The sequence below is a fragment of the Corvus hawaiiensis genome, chromosome 4, assembly GCF_020740725.1.
Source record: "Corvus hawaiiensis isolate bCorHaw1 chromosome 4, bCorHaw1.pri.cur, whole genome shotgun sequence".
Classification (NCBI taxonomy): Eukaryota; Metazoa; Chordata; class Aves; order Passeriformes; family Corvidae; genus Corvus; species Corvus hawaiiensis.
This window is the reverse complement of record NC_063216.1, coordinates 20,677,394-20,698,208: the sequence shown is the minus strand read 5'-3', so window position 1 is coordinate 20,698,208 and position 20,815 is coordinate 20,677,394. Positions and strand designations below refer to the sequence as shown.

The 20,815-nt window shown below is 42.0% G+C and overlaps 1 protein-coding gene across 2 annotated transcripts in view; it reads right to left on the bottom strand.

Moving 5' to 3' along the window:
* Positions 1 to 20,815, bottom strand: part of CREB3L2 (cAMP responsive element binding protein 3 like 2) — a 74,745-nt gene that overhangs the window by 8,735 nt on the left and 45,195 nt on the right. The window contains exons 3-9 of one of the 2 annotated variants that reach the window (XM_048300823.1): positions 15,172 to 15,338; positions 13,487 to 13,574; positions 11,556 to 11,737; positions 10,755 to 10,901; positions 9,004 to 9,062; positions 7,816 to 7,884; positions 739 to 838 (exon numbers count right to left, since the gene is read on the bottom strand). In XM_048300823.1, the coding sequence (XP_048156780.1) occupies positions 739 to 838; positions 7,816 to 7,884; positions 9,004 to 9,062; positions 10,755 to 10,901; positions 11,556 to 11,737; positions 13,487 to 13,574; positions 15,172 to 15,338 (812 nt within the window). The remainder of the gene's footprint in view (positions 1 to 738; positions 839 to 7,815; positions 7,885 to 9,003; positions 9,063 to 10,754; positions 10,902 to 11,555; positions 11,738 to 13,486; positions 13,575 to 15,171; positions 15,339 to 20,815) is intronic. The other variant, XM_048300825.1, reaches the window with a different exon arrangement.

Sequence of the window (20,815 nt, the reverse complement as noted above, 5' to 3'; positions counted from 1 at the left end):
ATTTTCAATGTCTGCACCATTCTGACCAGCTGCCTTATTTACTCACAAAGTTGAAAAGCAGATAAAGCTGCCATGTGTGCTTTACAGATACTGCTGAGAAGTTCCAAGGTCACTTCTGCTGCTGGCCCCAGTCTTGCTTCCAAGTGACAGTGAGGCTAGACTGGGAGAACATCTTAGGCCTTGTAAATGATTTCCATCAATTTGCAGCACTTTAGGTATAAAGGCAACTTGATAGATGAGTGTAAGGAAGGAAAAGGAAATGTTTCATTCTACTAATTTTCTTATCTTTACTACTACTGAAATAGAACAGAGGTAGATTTACAGCCTCAGTCATATTTTGATTTGCTTGAGCAAGTTTATTTTTATTGGTATCAAAAGAACCGAGCCTCAAAGATCACCCTTCATTTTCATTTTACAACCCTAGACACCTTTTCCCACATATTATACTGCAGGAAATTATAAACTGGGTTACTTGGAGGAGCACTGCTCCTTCTTTCATCACTGCAGCACCCAACCAAAGGCACAGGCTCAGTCTCCTTCAGAACTTAGTACCTTCGCACAATCATTAATCTTCATCAATCACAAGTCTCACCTCCCTCAAAATTGTCAAATCACGAAAAAGGAGTTCCCCAGGCTGCAAATTTGCCATTGAGAGGCTTTGCAGAACAAGAGATGTGCCTTTGAGGAGTGGAAAGAGATTCTCATTCCCTTACAGTTCCCAGCTTTAGGGACACTCACCATAAGACAGGTCCCTGTTTGTGTGCTAGCTGCCTTACACGAGCGGGACACTTTGCCAGCAACCATGGCTTGGAGTCTCTGCAACTGCTGCAGAAGTGTTCTGGAAAGCAAAGACAACAGACAAGCATCACACACACTGACCTGCTTGTTGGTTAAATAGCTTTTTGTTTCAAATTCCACACACGGAAATAATACAGCATTTAGGATAAGGTAGAAATGGTTAAAGTCTTCTCCTTGAAATCACTAGCAAGGAATGTTTTTAATTTTATGAAGTTTTTACATGTATTAGCACTGGAACTTTCAAAAAGATCTTTTGCTTTTCCCTCAGCTGATGTCCCTGAACAATTATTTCTTTAGTACTTTCAGTAAGTTCTTATAAATAAAAACTGTATTTTCAGTGTTTCTTTAAGAAATGGCACATTAACAACTGAAACTGTTCTACATGCAAAAGACCAGTTGCATATATACCCTGACTCTGTGTCATGAATTCAGCAGGAATTTTGCCATTATTTTTAAAGATGCAGAATTGAGTTTATAACTGCTCTCATTGGTTATCAAGGTATAGGGCTACCTCCTTTTTTCCAAAAACCTGCTGTTCAGTGGTTTAGAACACATGCTGAATGACTTCTAAAGAGAATGTCTTAAAACCAGACATAGGCACAGACCTCATTTCTCACATTCATTTATTAAATAAAACACTTTATTGCTATTTGTTAAACTGCAGAGTTGACAAAAATTGCAGATGCTGCAAGTGGATACTCTGATTGTGTCTTTCAGAGGTCCCAACCATAATGACAATTCCCATATGGATGGAGTCAACAGTCCCAGACCAGCAGAGCCTTTCTGGTTTTTTTTCTTTTTCTGCTGTAGCATCAATTACTACAGTCAGAATACAAGTAATTTAAATGGGAAATGATCTCAAAGTATGATTGATACAGGGTTTTCACAGCAGTTTTCTTAACAATCAAGGAGCAACCCAAATGCCTGTCCTTAACACAAATATAGTGTAACTTTATATCAAGATGTCAAATTTGCTGTTTGTTTCCAAGTTTACTTTTCACTTCTGTAAGTTTCACAACCTACTCTGGAGGATACCCCACAGAAACTCCAGACAACAGTTTTGGAGGCTGTTACGTCAAAAGCTAAAGCAAGAGGCAAGGTCAGGATGTCAGAGAAAATAGAAGGAGTATTTTAAGACCAAACTGGCTAAAAGCTAATTGTAGGACAGACCCAGAGGTGCCTTCACAGCTCAATATACACTGGTCTGCCTATTTTCATAGATTTTTTAAATCACCAATGCTCATCGCTAATTAGGGTTTAATGAATTCAAGGACTTCAGGAATACATTCTGAAACGAGCACAAGGCATTCTCACAGCACAGATTTATCTGGGCCAGCAGATCCTTCTTAACTTATTAAGAAAGGATGTCTTGCATGCTCTTGAGAGCATGGCTTATTCTGCAGCCCAGTATTTAAAAAAGGAGAGCGATATGCCCGATTCAATCCTTTATTCAGTATTACAGAGACCACAGGCAAATTGAGAGATACAAACAGTGTCCATCACATAAATGAGACCGTCCTAATTCCCTGCTCCCTTTGGCATCTCTCCCCAGTTCCTCCTCACATCCACTGCATGGCACGGGGTTCACCAGACTTGTGCACATCATTTCCTGGCACACAACACGTTGCACGCAGTATTCCCACCCCGTGCCACCAGCTGTGTTAGACAGCAATGCCTTTTTAACCCTGAACTTTCACTTTCAGTGCTATTTTGGAAGACTAAATCTTTCCCCCTTTTTGGGCCTGACTCACTGGGCTCGACACAGAACAGCTCTGCAGAGTGAGGAGGAAGGAGCTCTCATCCTCCTCAGCTCGGGGGCTGGCAGCAGCAGCAGCAGCAGCCTTGAAATGCTGATCATTCTTGCCACTTTTTGTGGAGGCGTCAGTGAGAAAACAGCTAATGGCTGGTGAGGAAATCAACAGAGAAGAGGCAATTCTCCTCATTTTGCTCATCTCTGCCTTTTTATGCTCGATTTAAAAAACCTGTTGGGCAGAGTGGGCCCAGAGAGCTGATTACAAAACAGTCTCTTTGGAAAGTATAATTAGGCAGGTATTCTGAGGTCTCCAATACACATCCTCCACCTTATTTACCAACTATCTTCACTTAAAATGTCTTTCTTCCCCAAGTCATTTATCTGTTTGAGCAGAGCTACTGTTTTCTTCTCAACAGACAAGGACTCAGTGTTTGGAGCTGACAGGATACAGGTGCATTTGCAAACTGTGAGCAAGAACCAAGGGAAGAGCAAGAAACAAGTTCAATCAGAGATGACATCAGTTTATCCTGCCACATCCAAAATGGGACACTCCTTGGTGCTTTTATTCTCTATTTGAATCTGGAATGGTGGAAATCTGGATTCTGAGGTCAAAAGATTCCCATGCAAAAGCTTGTGACTGGACAGCTGCATGGATGATCTGGACCATGAGAGGCAAAATCTCTGCCCAGCAGAACAAGGACTTTCCTAAAATACGATGCTCCCTCTAAATAGCAGTAGAAAGGCCACAAATGCTTTTAGTGGAATACACTGCCTATGGCTAAGTCCTAACAGGAGAAAATGCTATCCCAAGACAGCATGCTAAAGGGGTTTGCACCCACAGGGATTATTTTCACTGTGTCTGACACATTTCCCAGGGATATTCAATTAGAGGGTCACCTCCATAGGAGGTGTGACCGTGCTTTCACGCTTTTCCCGGCCAATGGAAGCACCTCATAGGAAAGCTGTAAAGCAACTGAAGACTCCTGCACTTCCTTCACTTACTGCCAGCAACCTTGGTCTGCCTGTGATGTCTTTTGGTGCATATTCACATATATTCATCTTCAGAAGAGGCCTCTTCACTACCAAAGTATGGACCAAGTCAAGGCTTCCCCTCTGCTCCCAGTGATACTTTGATTAAGGAGAGAAGTTTCACTACAGAACCACCTGGGAGACTTCCTCAAGTCGATACTTCTGTTTAAAATCCAACATCGATTCAAACAAACAAAAAAACAAACAAACAAGACATCTTCTAGGGGACACCAAACACTTTGTCTTAATCAAAAGTTTTTAGAGAATTGTTCCGATTCTGTGAGGAACAAAACCTAATTCTGATGAGGAGAGAGAAAAATCATTCTGTCTTTTAACTCTACACAGATTCCTTCTCTGCCTGTCCCATTTGTAGGAAAGAGGACAAATTCCAAAGTAAGATTTTAATTAAAAGACCACTTAAATCCATATTTTTTGTCATTTGAATTACAAAGAAAATCTCCATCAATTTTTCATAAAAGATGTTTCAGCAGGAAAGCCAATGTCCTGCTGCTCTGAAAGCAAGGATTTATTCCAGGGCTGCCAAGCTTTGTCAAATATTGTAAGGGCGGCCTGAATTTAAGTGCAAGATACCTCACTGCAGCTTAAACTTAGATCCTTTACTCCTTGAAAATGATTTGGTAAAATTACTTTACCAGTCTCAAATAAAAAAACCAGCCAAGCAAATCAATGAAGTCTGGCAGCTTTGGTGCTGATAAACCCTTGGTGGGTCAAATTGATGTGCAACTTGATCTTTAGACGACTGCGAGTTGGAGAAATGGAAGAATATACCACTTTTATTTACAAAGTGCTGCCTTTAAGGTGCTTGTTAGTGCAGATCTACACAGCTGGCTACTTGTTACTCCATGGGAGCAACTCTGGCAGCCACTTGCATGCATTGTCCATGTGTGACACTCTCAACCACACACGCACTATGTCTATCATTTCTCCAGGAAAAGGGATCATCAATATACTTACAAATACAGACTCAACAGAAGTGAGAAGCAAGAGCACTTTTCAACACATCATATCCAGCACCAGATGATTCAAAATTGTCTTTAAGCCCAAACAGACCCGGCTCCCAGCTAAACAACACTGGTGTCAGAGAATGTTTGCAACCCTCTGGATCACTGGAAATTTCTGCCTTTGGTCTCCATGCCAAAATGTGAGTGGATCAAGCCTTGCTGGTGACTGGGACAACTCAGTTCACTACCCAGTGCCAGCTTCTTCTCACACCCTCTGCTTTCTAAGCGAGCAGTGTCCCACATGTTTAGATGCTACTCAAACCAATGGCTCACTTGTGGCTGTAAGGCAGAACAGATATGCATGTCATAACATGCTTCCTAAGTTTTGAGAAAACTGCCTAGGAAGGAACTTGGACAGGTTTCTTCTAAGGGGTTGAGTCACACAAATTAGGAGAGGTAACATATGCTAGTGTTCTAATACTAAAGCTAACAAAAATGCTGCACTCACCCACTCAAAGTAATGAGAATTAAAGATTCCGGCATCTTGATCCTGCCTTGTCTTTTAAGATGTGTGAATGCCAAAGGAAATGTTCCTGGATGCAATTTTTTTAACCACACTTGCACCTTTGACATTACATCTTTTCGGACCCAGATTTTCAGGCTAAGGCTGGCTTTCAAGGAAGATTCTTCTAACTTTTTTTATGTTATTGAGAGTAACGAAGGAACACTTTTATCAGAAAAAAATTCTAGCATTTCCATGGTTTGGAGCCAGATTTTGAAATGCAAGCAGGGTTTCCCTTAAGGCTAAGGTATCTATCAATGCAAATGTTTTCTATATATAGAATAGCATGCTCTTAAAATCTAATTGCACATACTGAAAGGAAACTGCTGCTCAATAGCTGTATGTTTTGGAAATTGCCCTTCAGTTCCTCTCAATCCAGTTAGATTGAGAATAAACATGATATTGACTGACAGCAATACATGTTCATGAACTTTCAGGTAAGCAGCTATAGCCCAATTTTTCAACAAGGTAAAAATCCAACTTTGTCTTCATCTACACTTGAATGCATCATTTTAATATGCAATCATAGCTCTTATTTTCCTGTTATCTTTCTTCCACTCTTACAATCATTCACAATGGAAGAACAGCTCTGATGTTTGTAGATCTACTTTTAGATAATATATTCAATAATATCTTCATTTTTTACTGAAATGAACTCAAAGTTACAACTAAAGTTAACTAGGGCACTGCTTTGGGCATAATAAATAAGATACATGTCTGCATAACTGTGCTAGGTACTTCGAGAAATAAAGTCCTAAATATATAAATTTGGGCATCTGACACACCAAACTGACACTAAATAATTTTGACCACCACTGCTCTGAATTTTGATTCCTGACTGTATGTAGGAGATGGAAGTTCCAGCTATAGGATGCTGTGAAGACAAGTTCTGAAACATGAACAGTTTCTGGACGTCATGCCAAGGTTCTGTGAAAATACCAGTGAGGAAATAAGACATTTTGAATTCACTGTAGGATGTGGATAATGTACATTAAACCAGGGCCTGGAACCATTCTCTGAATGAGACAGTAAATAGGAAAAGTGGCTTTTTGGAGTTAAGGTGAAAGCCTCATAATATGGTATGTTACAAAACTGAGGTTTGATGAAAGCAGGCACTTTAACAAATTTCCTCAGTATTTCATATGTAAGCCTTAGCAAATTTTAGACTCAGCTGATATGTAAATAGCCAAAACAGCATTGCCATGAATTACAAGAATTTTTGTGCAGAAGGATGAACATCTGCTTCTCTGCAAGAGATCGCAGATCAATATCAATGCTATGGCAGTGGGAAGGAAACAATGCAACTCATCCCGCATGGTCAAAGTATGAAGGATTTGGAGATAATATCACTTACTTAAAAGTTTTTAGAGCATTTAGCCTGAAAGAATTAAGATAATCAAATAATAGATAAGATGCTAAAGGTCCTTTCTGAAAGAATGGACAATACCAACATAGCTGGTTCTCATGAGTGCATCCTCAACAGCTCAGAGGTGAAAACAGCTGACCAAATTTATCTTAAGTGGGGAGAAAAATTCCAGGGTTGACAACATGTTGTCCCCAAGTGGATAATCTACAGCTGCACCTTTTCTTAAGAGAAGTTGACTTCAGTACCTTCTGGGACAGATTCTGGGTGAGACATCCCTACTACACACCTACAGAATAATTCCTGGTTCTTTTATGTCAAACCCTGGAGGACGATATAAGAGGCACAGAAATGGCTTGGCTCTCTTCAAGAAAGCGGCAGATGTCTTTATGCATGAGCAGTGTGTGGGAGACACTCTCCAGCAAGTCACAGTGCTACAGGGTCTGGCTTCATGAAATCAGAGACTGGATCCAGAGATCAGAAACAACACATGCCACTCAATTAGCAATACACTAGCTGCCAGATCAGCTCCAGGGCCATTTTCCATGATTGTGGGTCTTATCTTCAAAACCCAGCTTCCTCCCACACTTCAGTGTCACCATCATGTTCCATGGTAATATTCCACCATCACTACAAATGCCTCTAGCTGGAAAGTGCTAAGAGTGGGCTCATCTAGTACCTACTCACTGGAATTTGCCACACTGAGCAAAAGCCAGGACTGACACTGCACTCTCAGCTAACACTCAATTAAAAGCTTAGCTATTCAACATCTTCTGCCATGTGTCCTTTGAAAAAGCCATCACTGAGTCACCCATTTCCTCAGAAATGAAGCAACAAGAAGGTGATTTTCCTTCCAAATGAAGGAAATTCTGGGGTGTGACATGGTTAGAAGGGTGCACAGTAATTGCAATGACATCTAGTAGTGCAGAAGGAACTAATAATGACTTGAGTTTTAGCACTGTAATTTCTGGAAGTGTCATGTCCCAGGTTAAAGCCTCCTGGCAAAATTTCACTAAATAAAGACAACTGGGAGAGCTGGACTGTAGTTTTTTGTTTGTTTTGTATTTCTAATTACTTTCCCTTGGGTAGTGGAAGAACTCAGAAAAGAGTGCTAAAAGGTTTCTCAAGCACACCACAGGCTAGGGAGAGAGTTTAAGACATGCAATCAAAACCTCCATGTTTTACATCCCACTGCAGTCACAGTAACTGGCGTTCCACATCCTTCTCTGACATGAAGCCCATCAGACACAGCCATTGTTCATATTTCAGTTGATCTCTTAACCTCCTTATTTCCACTTTTCACTGTCATATCCTGCTACAGTTTTGTTTGGTGATCTCCATACCTTACCTGTTAGTGTTCTCCAGGACTTCAACCTTCTTACGCAGCTCACTGTTTTCATTTGAGCAGGTCTCAACTCTGGAGACAGCAGAAAGAAATATAAAAACATCAGTTATTTATTCAAGTGATTGTAAAACAAGGCAAACTTGCTTTCACTGAGAGCTCTATGATCTTGCCTAAATTTAAAGAAACATTACACCAATGAACTTCAGTCATAACATTTAATCACTCTTCATAGTGTGAAACACATAGCGAAAGTTGCATTAGTTGCCTGGCAAATGCCATGCTTCTGAAATCAGATCCTCAAATTTCAAGTTTATGAGGGCTAATAAGCCAGGAGACCAAAGACTGTGCTCAAGACTGTCCCAAGATACTACCCATTTCCACACTGTCCCTGGAAATCCCCAAACTAAAGAAAACTGTCATAACACGGCACGTAAGAGGTCCAAGTAAAATATGTGACTCCTAAGAAGACAAACAGGACCATCCTGAATAGCTTCAAGAAGAAAAAAGGGAAAAGGAAATAGCCTTGATATCTGGTATGCATGAGGTGGAATTTCACAAGAGTAACTCTGAGGAAGCAAGACAGAGCTATAAAGAGACAAGAAAAAAATGGAAATGACATCAAAGATATCACCAAAGATGGTACAAGGGTTTTAACAGAACCATCTGGTGAATTGCGTAAGAGTAATACTAGAATATTCATCTCCTGGAAGATTAATTTGGAATATAAATCACTAACTGGGGGTTTGCCTCCTGCTTGCTAAGGGAGTTGATGGGTCACATGCTATTTTCCTGAGTCCTGCTTATTTTCCCAAGCAGTCCTGACTCACCCACTTCCTATTTCTGTTTCCATCTGCACTAGAAGACAGAATATATTCACTCTGGATCCATCTTTCCCTGGACTGCCTGTCCACTAGGCCAACACAGCTGCCTGAGGCAAAGGCCAATATAGCTGGTCCTGCCTAACTTAAGGTGTGAAGGGCTTGCTGGCACGTTAGTGACCTGCTGCAGGCAGGCACCATCCTGACCCCCCAACAAGCAGCTGCCAGGAGCAGGGCCTTTTCTCAGTCACTGCCACAAGATGGCAGCTGGCACTCTGTGCATGGAACCATCCCAGCATCCACAGCTGGATCCCTTCCCAGTCCCACAACTAGTGCTATTGGCCTGCTTGAAACAGGAAGGAGGCTGGCTTACTTTTTTTCCAGACTGTCCATGTATTCTTTCTTTTTTCTTCTACTTTCCTGGGCAGAGATCTAAGGAAAAAGGAGGAAAAACACCAAATATTTGCATAGAAAACAAAAGCATCAGAGATGAATTAATAAACTGGTAAGAAGCCCCAGTGTTATTAGATTCAAGCTTCTGTCTTGCTCTCATTTTTATTCCTGGCAAGCAAAGCACTGACTTGATCTATTTCCACATTCTGAAGCAAGACTCCTCCTCTCAGTCACATGAAAAAAATCATCCCCTGCTAACCTTAAAAAGTAAATCAGATTCATCTGGAGAGAATATCCTAGGACAAATACTAAAAGATGATCCCAGGACAATGTGTGGCATCTGGGAGAGGAAAAGCCCATGAATGTGTTAGAAAGCAACTCTGCAGACAAGGACATGGGGTCCTGATGAACAAGTCAAACATCTGTCAGCAATGCCCCTGTTGGAAAAGCAGCCAACCAAACCTGGATCTGCATCAATGAGATTGTAGGTAGCAGGTCCAGAGAAGTAGTTCTTCCCCCTCGGTTCAGTGACTGCAAAACCACAGCTGAGTACAGCAGTACAGTCCATGACTCAGAAATAAATCCTCTGGATGTACAGAAGCAAGCCCAGAGGCAAACTACTGCTATAATAAGCATGGCGGAGCACGTGACATTTCAAGAAAGGCAGAAAAAGCTGGGCTTGTTCAGATTGAAGAAGAGAAGGCCAAGGAGGGAATCCTATGGCTGTCTTCAACTATCTCATGCAGCAAAGATGATGCCAGAGCTCTCAGGTGCACAGCAAAATGGCAAGAGACATCAAATAGAAGTTGCAGCAAAGGAAATTCCAATTACACACTAGGGATTATATTTATTTGTTTTTACCACAAGCGTGGCCTAATATGGGAACATGGTGCCCAGAGACACAGAGGACTCATCACCCCTTGGGGCAGTAAAATGTGACTGGACAAGACCCTGAGCAACCTACTCTAAGCTGATCCTGGCTTCCAAGCCAGGGCTTTGACCAAAGGACCTCCGGATTTCTCCTCAATATAAATGACTCTGATTCTATGTAAGTGGTACATGAAATGCACACCACTTCAAGAATTTTTGAAAAAACACATTAAAAGACCAAATTCCAATTTAGTATGGACAAATTTACACCTCTATCTGCAAAACCAGCAGCAGAATAGAGTAACCACAAAAGATGTGCTAAAATCCTCTAGAACAAGTAAGCTGTCCAGGTCTGAAAAAAATTGCATTCTTCCCTATCACTAGAATCTTCCCCATGTCAGAAGGAGGAAAAAAAAAAGGCTTATAGGGCCATTTGGCAGCCTTGGTATCAACTTTACAAGTCATTGAATTCAGTGATCAAAACACTAGTGCACTGAAATACACAGTCATATTTTAAAACAGGAAACAGAAAAGAACACCTTCCTCACCATGCAAAGAACACAGAGGTCTTTGCCTACCATAATGGGAGAATTGTACTGATTTTTAAATGGAGCCAAGCCACAGCAACTTGATACTCTGCCTGCTAAATACTCTATTGTTAATGGGCTCAGGTAAATACCTACACTGAGGCACGCTCACAGTGACAGACAATTTGATGGATGTGTTGAGGAACAAAGAAAAGCACTTTACTAAAAGACAACTTACAGCATTCAACAGAACCACAGACCATGACTACAGAATTCTGCAGCATTTTTTAAAACAAAGGACAAGTAGGAACTACCCAGCAAAACTAACATTTACCTTGTTTTTTATTTTCCTGCGGATTTTCTTTAGAACTTTCTCCTCGGCTTTTGTCAGGGGCAGTTTGGTAGGGATTGGGTAGCCCTCTGCTATCAGAGTCCTCTTCTCTTCTTCTGTCAGAATGAGAGGGCCAGTCCCCTGTAATTTCTTCAAAGGTCATAGAAATGAAATAATATAAAACAGTAAGTGCACACAGTCCTAGAAGAAAAGGTTGTTAGGGAAGAGAGGAAGGTCTCCCCCTTCAGAGAGGACTAGGCCTACTAGAACAGCCCCCTGCAATTGTGAATGTGTGGAAGACATTTTAGGTAACTTCTATTCAGAGTTCGAACCTTTGGGACAGGATTCCCCCAAAACAGTGGTTCTTGGCCCAGCTCTGTACACACTGAGGCCAACAGTACAACTGTCTTTGGCTCAAACAGGGAAAGAGATACATGAGAAAGACCACTGAAAATCCCTCCCTAAAGATCACCACTTGCTAATGACATGGCAAGAGGACAGATGCAGATCTACCAGAGACAGGTCAACCCAGCAGGGCTGGGCCCTGAGGCAAAACACAGTCCCTGATGGGATAAAGCTAATAACACCAGTGAACCCTGTCTCAACTTAGAGGAGAGGCCCATGCTGTTCTCTGTGGGAACAGAACAGACCAGTGAGCAAGAATTACTGGATCTGCAGTTTTGACCAGACAGGAATTCATCTAAACAACAACAGAAAGTTAGCAAATCTCTGCCAAAACCAGTAACTAAAAAAGTTTAAAAAAAGACACACAGATAAATGATGGAGAAAGCCAGCTCAACTTACATGTGGTGCAGTCAGGAGAGGGGAATTGGAGAGCACTGAAGCTGTGCGTGACGCAACCTTAGCCGTGGCCTGGAGCTGGATTGGGCTGGAAGGAGGGAGTGATCGAGCTGGGCTCTGCCCTCCTTCGGAGTCACTGCCATGGCTGCTGGGAGGGGTGGGAGGCAAATGCAGGGGATCCACTGCTAAATGGCAAGAGAGACAGAAGGTAACACAAGGGTTTAAAGTGTCAATTTAAATTGCCACTACAGCCACCACCACCACCACCACAGTTTCCAAGACTAGGAATGTCTGCTTAAAAAAATGCATCGCGCAAAAGTGGCAACTTGGAAAAGGTTCGGAGCATGTAGGTCTCCAAACAAGGAATGAAATGCAGCAGCTATCTTTAGGTTTGACAGACAAAACAGGGCTCTGTGCATATGCTCCAGTCACTTCTACCTACACTTCAGCTCCTTCTTCAAATGTTTTGAGGTTTATGTATAATGTAAAGTACAAATTCCCTGTTCCTGGGAAACCACATGAACAGAGGGGCTCTGAGCCAGCATACTTTCTCTCCAAAAACAATAGTATTTTCTAACTTTGCTGTGGATTAAACAATTTGCCAGTATTTTCAAGGGAAGGGATCACATCCAAGGTGTTACATGATCAGGAAGGAGAGAAAGGCCTCCTAAGGACATGGTTTGGCACAACTGAGAAGTGACTGACAACCTAGTGACAGCAAAGGTTTCAACGCACTGATGGAGCAGGAGCAGCACAGGCAGCCACCACACGAACCTCTCCCACACTGTCTATCCAGGGCCATAAGATAAATTCAATTGCAGCCAAAAAAACCTGCTCTAGAATTGGCAGGCAAAGTGCTGCTTATGACCAAATGGGTCTGGACCAAGAGAAACGGCGCATGTCTCACCTACTCTTATTGCATGGACAATTTAGCAGATGCTCAAAACAGCCATAACTCAGTCATTTTTTTTCTCTGAGCTAAATTTACAGCAATTAAATTTTGAAATAGGAAGATACAGGGCTAATCTGCCACCTTCCTCTTCTGTTATGCTTTGCAAATTTGAGTTGAAAAGATCAAATGGGTAGTAAGGGAGGATGGGAGAAAAATAGTAATAAAAAAAGCTATGAAACTCTTTTTGTTTCACATCTTAGCTCTTGCAGAAGAAGAAACATATTTGAAAAACATAAAGGCCCTTAATCCCACAAAGTGAGCACACAAATCTACATCCTGGCTTGAGATACAGCCTCCCTTTATCCACCTGCTACATCATTTGCTTCTCTCCCTAGAGCTGTACTACCTACCTACAGAAATGAATTCACTAACAGAATATCAAGTGTTTCTAACGGAAATGCAGCTATCTGCTCAGATTTCATGCCAAATATTTGGCTCTTCCAAAGTTTTCTTGGCTTTAATTATGTTTAGCTTTCAGAGGACGGATTGTTGCTCCTCCTCCCACATTACAGTGTAGTACAAAGAGATGATGGTTTTTCTTAAAACTAATATGCTACAAACAGATTCACCTAGCTTTTATTTTCACATAAGCTCACATCCCGCTTTTGCATCAGAGGTTAACAGTAAAGTTTCCTATGTCTTATTTAAGTCTCCTCAGATTGACTTCTTTTCTACCCTACATAATCCTGTACTTGAAGAATTCAAGCTCCCTTCAGTACAATTATTAATATCCTACAGAGAAAAAGGGATCATTTTCTTCAAATTGAAAAAGGTGGAAGGGGGGGGAAAACAAAGAAGCCCACGTAAAAGCTCAGAGAGACTCTGGCTCTTCAATAGCCTGAGTTGAATCCCTAGAAAACAACAGCTTCAGCACAAATACTAACACAGTGAACAAGAAATCCAAATATTTAATCAAGGTGAAGTACATTTATTGTGCTTTCTGGTCACGTCTGCCTACATTTTTGTTTGGTATTTAACACACCTTCCTTAGAAGAGAGGTTCAGGAACTGATCCACTTCATGGGGCTCCAATTTAATCTCTGGGAGAACTTTCTGGGTCAGTGGTTTCATCTAGAAAAGAGAAATTAGCAGCATGAAAACCTAGAGTACATATCTTAAAAATCTTAATAGAAGGACACAAGGATTACTTCTCCATAAATGGAGAGGTTTCCTCTCCTCCTGCTCTGCCACAGGCAAAGCTTTAACCGCTTCACAGTTTGCTAAACCAGGCTACAGAGAATACTGCCCTGACTACTCCCACTATGGCTTTTCTTACTACTATATTTAGCTAAAATAAAAGATTACACCTCAGAGATGACATTTCAGACTGAAAGCTAACATGTAACCCACTCAAATTACTTCTCTTAGCAACAGAGCTGCTGCTAGGATTTGCCAGACTGCATGGTCTGTTTGAGCAAGGACAGAAACACCCCTGGGAGCCGGGGAGAGCCTGTTAAAGGCCATTGTCATCTGGCAGCAAGAACAAGGTGCCAGTCACTGAGCACCAGGTTTTGGGAGCTGAGTTCCTTTCACACTGTTGAGGAGCAGGAAAAGCAACAGTCACTGCTGACTAAAGTTTGGAAGACACCTGGCTTGCCCCATTGGCAGGGCTGGGGCACCAGGCTGCCAAGCTGCTGTCCAGAGCCTGTCTGTGTGCTACAGTCCCAGGCCTGAGGAAGCCAGTCTGGCACACCAGCAGGTTAATTGCAGCCAAAATCTCTCTCAGTAACCTGTATAACTAATCCATGCAACAGCAATGAACCACCTGTAAGTCCCAATACCTTGAAAATCATGGCATCCAAGCTACAGCAGGACTACATTCTGGGAACAGCACATTCAAACTAACAGAGAATTACGGGAAACTTGTGCTTAGCTTTTTTCAGTTTCTCATAAAATCATATCTGTTGCACATATTTCTGATCCACATCCAAGTGGAAATATTTTTCTTCAGCATATATCAACTCCCTCCAGCCTGGGCTGACACTGCATCCTGGGGGCTGACAACAGCCATGCTTCTTCCTCCACTGGCTGGGAACCTGGTGAGCCACCAGCTGCTGCAGTTCATTCTCCTGAGCCAAACTAAGCTCTTTAGAATGCCCACTTGCTGCTCCAGCTGTGGTCAGAAAGGCATCACAAAGCTTCTTATGAGGCTGGTTGGTCTGGAAGAAGCAGCAGCTTGAAATATCAAAGCTTCACAGATCTGCAAAAGTAACTTCGCAGGCACACAGGGAAACTCTCCAGTCAATCCAAACAAGGAGTCTTACTCTGCTTAGGGGAAGGCACAGCAGCACTAAAGCAAGTTCTTATGAAAGACACTTAGCTTGTCACAGGCTTGATAGAGCAAATGGATTAGTCAGTTCAGGTGCAACTGGTTCATTAGAAACTATTCAAATATTTCTAAAAACCCAAGAGCCCCAGGCTCTGGGGCTAGCATAGAAGACTAAGTTGTATAGCCATCCATTAAAAGCTGAAGATGCAGAAAAGTGTTTTGAAACACAAGCTCTTACAGCAATAGTGAGACACCAGCAAACATCAAAAACCATTAAAGCAGACTGCAGTGTGCACCCTGAGCTGCCAAGCTTTGGCACCAAGAAGGCTACACTGGTATGCAGCCTTAGGAGAACTTGCAGCTAACTGTGCAGAGAGGAGAACAGAAAGTCTGCAGTACCAGGGCATCTGTCTGTAGTACAGGCTGTTCCCCCTCCAGCGACGTGGCCGTGATGGTGAGACTGACTGAGGGAGCAAGGCCTGATGTCTCACACAGCCCTGGCTCAGTCTTTATTGAAGCTGGAGTAAACTCTGTAGCCAGACACCATTCCTCATTTTCCAGGTCACCTGCCAGGGAAGGAAATTGGACACCGCATGTTTAGATGAGAGACAAAAAGACTACAAATGAAAATAATGTCATTCCTCCTCCAGAGAAGGAAAACAAACACAGAAGACATTTTAGTCTATCAACAAAACTCTGCCCTTACTATTCAGCTCTCAGTCAATGCAGACAACCATGCCATTTCAGGGCTGTAACCTAATCCTAGCCCCAGGATACACAGAGGAGCAGCGAGGAAAGACACAGAGCACTAATCACTGTACATTGCTGAAAGCTGCTAATGCGCAGCAGAACAAGACTAAACAAACCACTGGGTAAAGCAGCCAGGGAGGCATGTCCTAAACAGGCTAATGCCTGCTGACTCAGTTTTATTCCTCCTTCTAGAGATAGCCTTTAGCCAGACTTCTGCTGCTTCTACTGCTTGCAGTCAGCAAATAGCTCAAATGGTGAGATTATACTTTTAAGAACAAAGTATTTATCACACCCTTAACTTCATTTTTTTCCCCCAAGGACTCATTTAGTAAGTGCAAAAGAGAATATTCTTTGATGATTTTACAGGAGCACCAGTGCCATGGTGATCATGCTAATTTCCTCCACAGAGCCTCTGGGAAGTCACAGCACAGGATGCATATTTTAACTAACAGCAATGAAACGTGCATCACGTGTTGGCAGGATTATCCCCTAACTCCACTTACTGAAAGCTCACTAGTCAGGAGAAAGCCATGCAACTGTTTTCTAGACAAAGCTGAAAGGTTTGCCCAGCACTATCAAGAACTGGAAGAAGGTTGGCATGGTAAGTTTAGCTCCCCATTTCCATTCCATTTCCATTCACTGTTTTTGACTTGCTGAAAAAGGACTTATTTTCCTGGGTTTGAAGTACGATAGAGGACCAAGAACTTGGAAAGACTCAAACTTTGAAAGAATTCCACAAGGCTATTAACAACCCCTTTTAAAAATACAAAATAATCAAATGCATTTTTGGCAGTTGCAATTCTGCCTTAGAAAACTTCCTATTCCAACTGCTAGACTTGACTCATGTAGATTCCCTCCTCTTGCAGGAGAATATCCTACACCAGGTGCACTTCATCTCAACAGCATGTAGCATGGTCCTCTGCTGCCACTGAGCAGTAGTTGTGAGAAGCGTATCCATTAAACTGAGCAGCTGGAATCTGAAGGCAAATATACATAAAAGAAAAAAGAGTGCTGATCTTTCTTTCAAAGCTTTCTTATGCCTTCATACAGAGTCTTTACTGCATATACAAAATTCAAACAGAGAGAGCAAAAACATACACTGTAGGGCCAGTGAACAGCAACAGAGATTTGAATTAACTGTGCGCTGCACCAACATCCTGGGAGGCAGCCATGGGGCTGTGGCTGTGCCATCAGCATTCTGCAAGGCTGCACAAGACTCTTCATTCACAGCTGAGTGTATCAAGCTGCTGAGATGTCAAGAGAGTTCAGCTGCAAACAGGTAACAAAAATAAGAGTGGGCTTACAGCCTCTGTGCTGCTGTGTGTCCCTGCTATTAGGGCCACACACACAGACGCTGGGCAGAAGCTGGGTGCCTGGAAGAAGGGAGAAGAATGTACATCTCCAGTGCTAGTAATTACTTTGTGGTGGGACCTAACCTCCACCACTGGCAAGGAAGGAGGTAATTTGGGTGAAGACACACCAAGGAATTAAAAATGAAAAATACGTATCCTGTAATCAGAAACTCAAGAGCAGCAAGCCCAGCTCTGCCAGATTTAACTGCAGAGCAAGGGCTAAACACCATATTTAAGCTTCTGGAGAGCTTATTCCCAAAGCTTCCTGGGAAATGCAAAAATGCAAAAATAGAAATATTTAGGAAAAAAAAGGTAGGCTTGTCTACCTCCTCGGGAGAGAGGACACTGCTCTCTTTCAACCCTCCCTGAGCCTCTCCAATCACAAACACAAAAGCACAGCTCCCTCCCAGCCTGCTGTGTGTGCATCATTCAGGTAAAACCTTTAAAGTGATATCTGCCTGGAAATCCAGAATCCCTTGGCAAATGCAACTTGCAAATGCATGTTTGGATAACTTGTGTCAACACTGGCCCCATAATCATGTTGTGCAGAGCCTCCATTTGCTGCCTCTTGCACCTCTGGGTCAAGCTACCCCTGGAGCAGCACTATTGTGAAGGCTATGGATAAATGAGAGCTATTAGAGAAGCCAGTAATCAGGCCTAAATTTTCTCAAATTTGTATCATCATGCAAGTAGAAGAGAAATCCAGCCATGGGTGACCAGCAAAACAGGGCATGTCCTCTAAGGCTGCACTTTATGATGTTTATCACCTCTAATCCCCAGACTCATCACAAATACTCAGCTACTCTAAGACAGCAAGATATGCTGGCCTTCGGCTGGTTATTTCACTGCTCTGGAACCCATCATTTTACTCCTCTGGAGGCCGACTTTGCTGATTAACCTGACATCCCTGCCATCACCACTTTGATCTGCATAAACTGCTCAGGGTTATCCTAGGCTTTATGCCAGTCTAACCAGTTTGTAGGGTTATGAATTGTTTCCAGCGACAGCAACACACTGAGTTTAACAATGAGATAATTCCGAAAAACTGCATCTGACACTTTTTTGACACTGCCTCTTACAATCCATGGTGACAGCTGTCATTCCAGATGAACAATCCTGTGAAAGGAAGGGATGGAGGACTGGTCAAATCTCACCTTGATACTCTCCTCCCTCGACTTTTTCCAAGTCACTGGTACACATTCGCTACCAGGATCAGGGAGTGTTGCGCTGCAAGTTACTTTCTTTTGACAACATTCTAACTTCTGAAGTCACCAACAATCTCTCCTCTGCTCCAAGGGACCTGCAAGGGTATTTCCCACTCTCCTTTCTCCTCCTCCTGCACACAGCAAGTTGACATTATCTGAAAATCATTCTTAGTTTATTCTTTTAATAGTTCCTTAGCAGCTTAGTCTACTCTGCCAAGCACTGTACTTAGCAGAGCAGAGTGGCAGCCCTTCTCCCAAAGCCCTTGAGAACGTAGCACAAAACCAGAAAAACTTACGCAAAGAGGAAAAATGGAGCAGGCTAATAGATTAGTGGTCATACAGAGAGGTATGGCACACCCTCCAAGACAAGAGTATTTCTGATAGAGGGTTATAGAGAACCATGAGAGAGGTTTCATGGAATAATGAGAACAAGCAAGAAGGTGCATGTGAAATATTGAAATGAAAAGGACAACAGAGGCTGGCTCAAGAGACCCACTGGAGGAAAAGGGAGGTGTCTTCTCCAAACCAAGCAAGACATACTGTGGTTAGAAAAAATGACTGGTGTCAAGAAGTTAGAGGTGTTTCTATTTATATTTGACACGATCCAGGAGTTACACATGAACATTTAAGCCAGAGTCCAAACAAAGAGGCTGAGAAAATAGTCTTCGTGATGGTACAAATTCTAGACAAATATGAAAAGGGCAACACTGCATCCTCTAAGGTAAAACAAGATACACTGCAAGTCATTCAGACATAGAGAGAAGAAAGACTAAATAAGAGATTTAGCTATCCAAATGACTAAGAAAATACACATCCTAAGTATAGTCACTTTGGCTGTTAAAAATCTCTTCTCAGGCTTCAGAACAGTTCACTGTTGAACAAGTGATCCTGGCTGCCAGTTCTCTCCCCAGCTGAAATTTCCTACAAATCCCAGAACTCTATCATGCAATGACTGTTTAGATCAGAAGCATTCGCCTTTACCTACACTTTCTTAAGTCCATGAATGCTAGGCCTTTTGGCACCTGGAACATGTAATTTAGAGAGTCTACACAGTACTTAGCAAAATCCCAGCTGACACTTGTACGTGCAATGCCCTGGTGCTGGTAAATTGCACATGTGAACTGAACATTCATGTTGCAAAGCACCCAGGTATTAAGAAATACTACGAATGCTTAACTCATTGTCCTTTTGCACATCATATACACCTAAAAATAGGAATGTTTTAATAATGTGACCAAACAATTTCTCTACAGAACCCATGCTTTATCCAACAAGCAGAATGCATGACGCTTCACGAATTGAGGAGATATTCCATGCTTTGTTGTTTGCACTGTCACATGCACAGCCTCACCTCTCCTTTACCAAAGACAATTCAAATTTTGTTCCCACAGGGTGTCATGGGTTTAATTCCCTCCTAGGGAAATGCTCCACAACTTGAATTCATTTCCACAGTGGAGCTGAAAATTCAAGTGAGATGGAGAGATTAAGGCCAAAAAGTAACCAGCGATTTAAAATGGCCAACTGGAAACAACTGGAATTGGATTTTTCAGATGATTTAGCCCTGTTATTACACTTGATCAAAATACAGTGTGCATCGAGCTTTCAGGTTGGGCTGTGAGCATCTACCACTGATGCAAGTTAAACATCAGTGTTTTAACTCAGGCATCCAAAAAACCCATTCATCACAGCCACCCAGGGTTTGTGACACATGCACCTAAGATCTCCTGTGTCCAAGACTAAAATTACATCTCTTCAGAAAGCTTTTGTGTGCTTATTCTGTCATCAAGCTTGTGCCTCTTCTCCTGCAGACTTGTTCAGTGTGCATCTTCCACTGCATACCTCATACACAAGGTCAAAAATGCTTACTTCAACAGTAGTTTTTCTAATATCAGAGTTCCCAGAAAGTTTTGCTTTCCTTTCTTTATTTCTATCCAACTAATTCTTCAATCTTGTCCAACACACCACCTCCTTTCCTGTGAAAACGTAAATCTTCTCCAACATTGACTAAATTTCACCCTTTCTGCCAGATGTACAGAGAAACAGAACTTACCAAATAACTAAAATGGTGTCCCTTGCTTCCCACATTCTTTTCAGAACTTTTCATTAAACAGAGACATTTATTGCTGGATAATTAAGTTGCATGTGCATTTACTGTGCATTTTTAAATAAATGAGAGATGCACTCTGCATCTTGCCCTCACTCCTCTCAAGTAGAGAGAATGCAAGTACCCAGAAAAACAACATGGGTTTCACCTTTTTTTTTCCCCTGCAGTAAGAAGTGAGATAGCACCACTATGTAAACAACCCACATGAAGGTGTATCACTGAACCTAATCTTTAAGGGGAACAAAAGCCCATACCACCATTGCAGATCTCCATCAGAGAAAACAGATGCATGCACTGAATGCCATTTCAAACTAGTGTGCAAGTAAGATGTCTAGAATCATCAAGGCATATTATCTGTATCACCAGAATGAAGAGGCAGCTTTTGCCTCCTCATTAAAGTTCACTGTTCAAGCAACAGATAAAATAACTTAGAGAAAAACAAAACTGAAAATTTAAGGAGATCACAGCAGATTATCAGTCAAAGTGCTCTGAACAGGTATCAGAAAAGCCATCTCTGAACAGAGTAATGCAGGAAGTTCCCTAATGAGTCAAAGTGTTCACCAGCCAAGTGTATTTAAATAACCTCCCTCTTCAGCTGTGTTACAGATTTGAACAACAGGGCTTCAACTAAT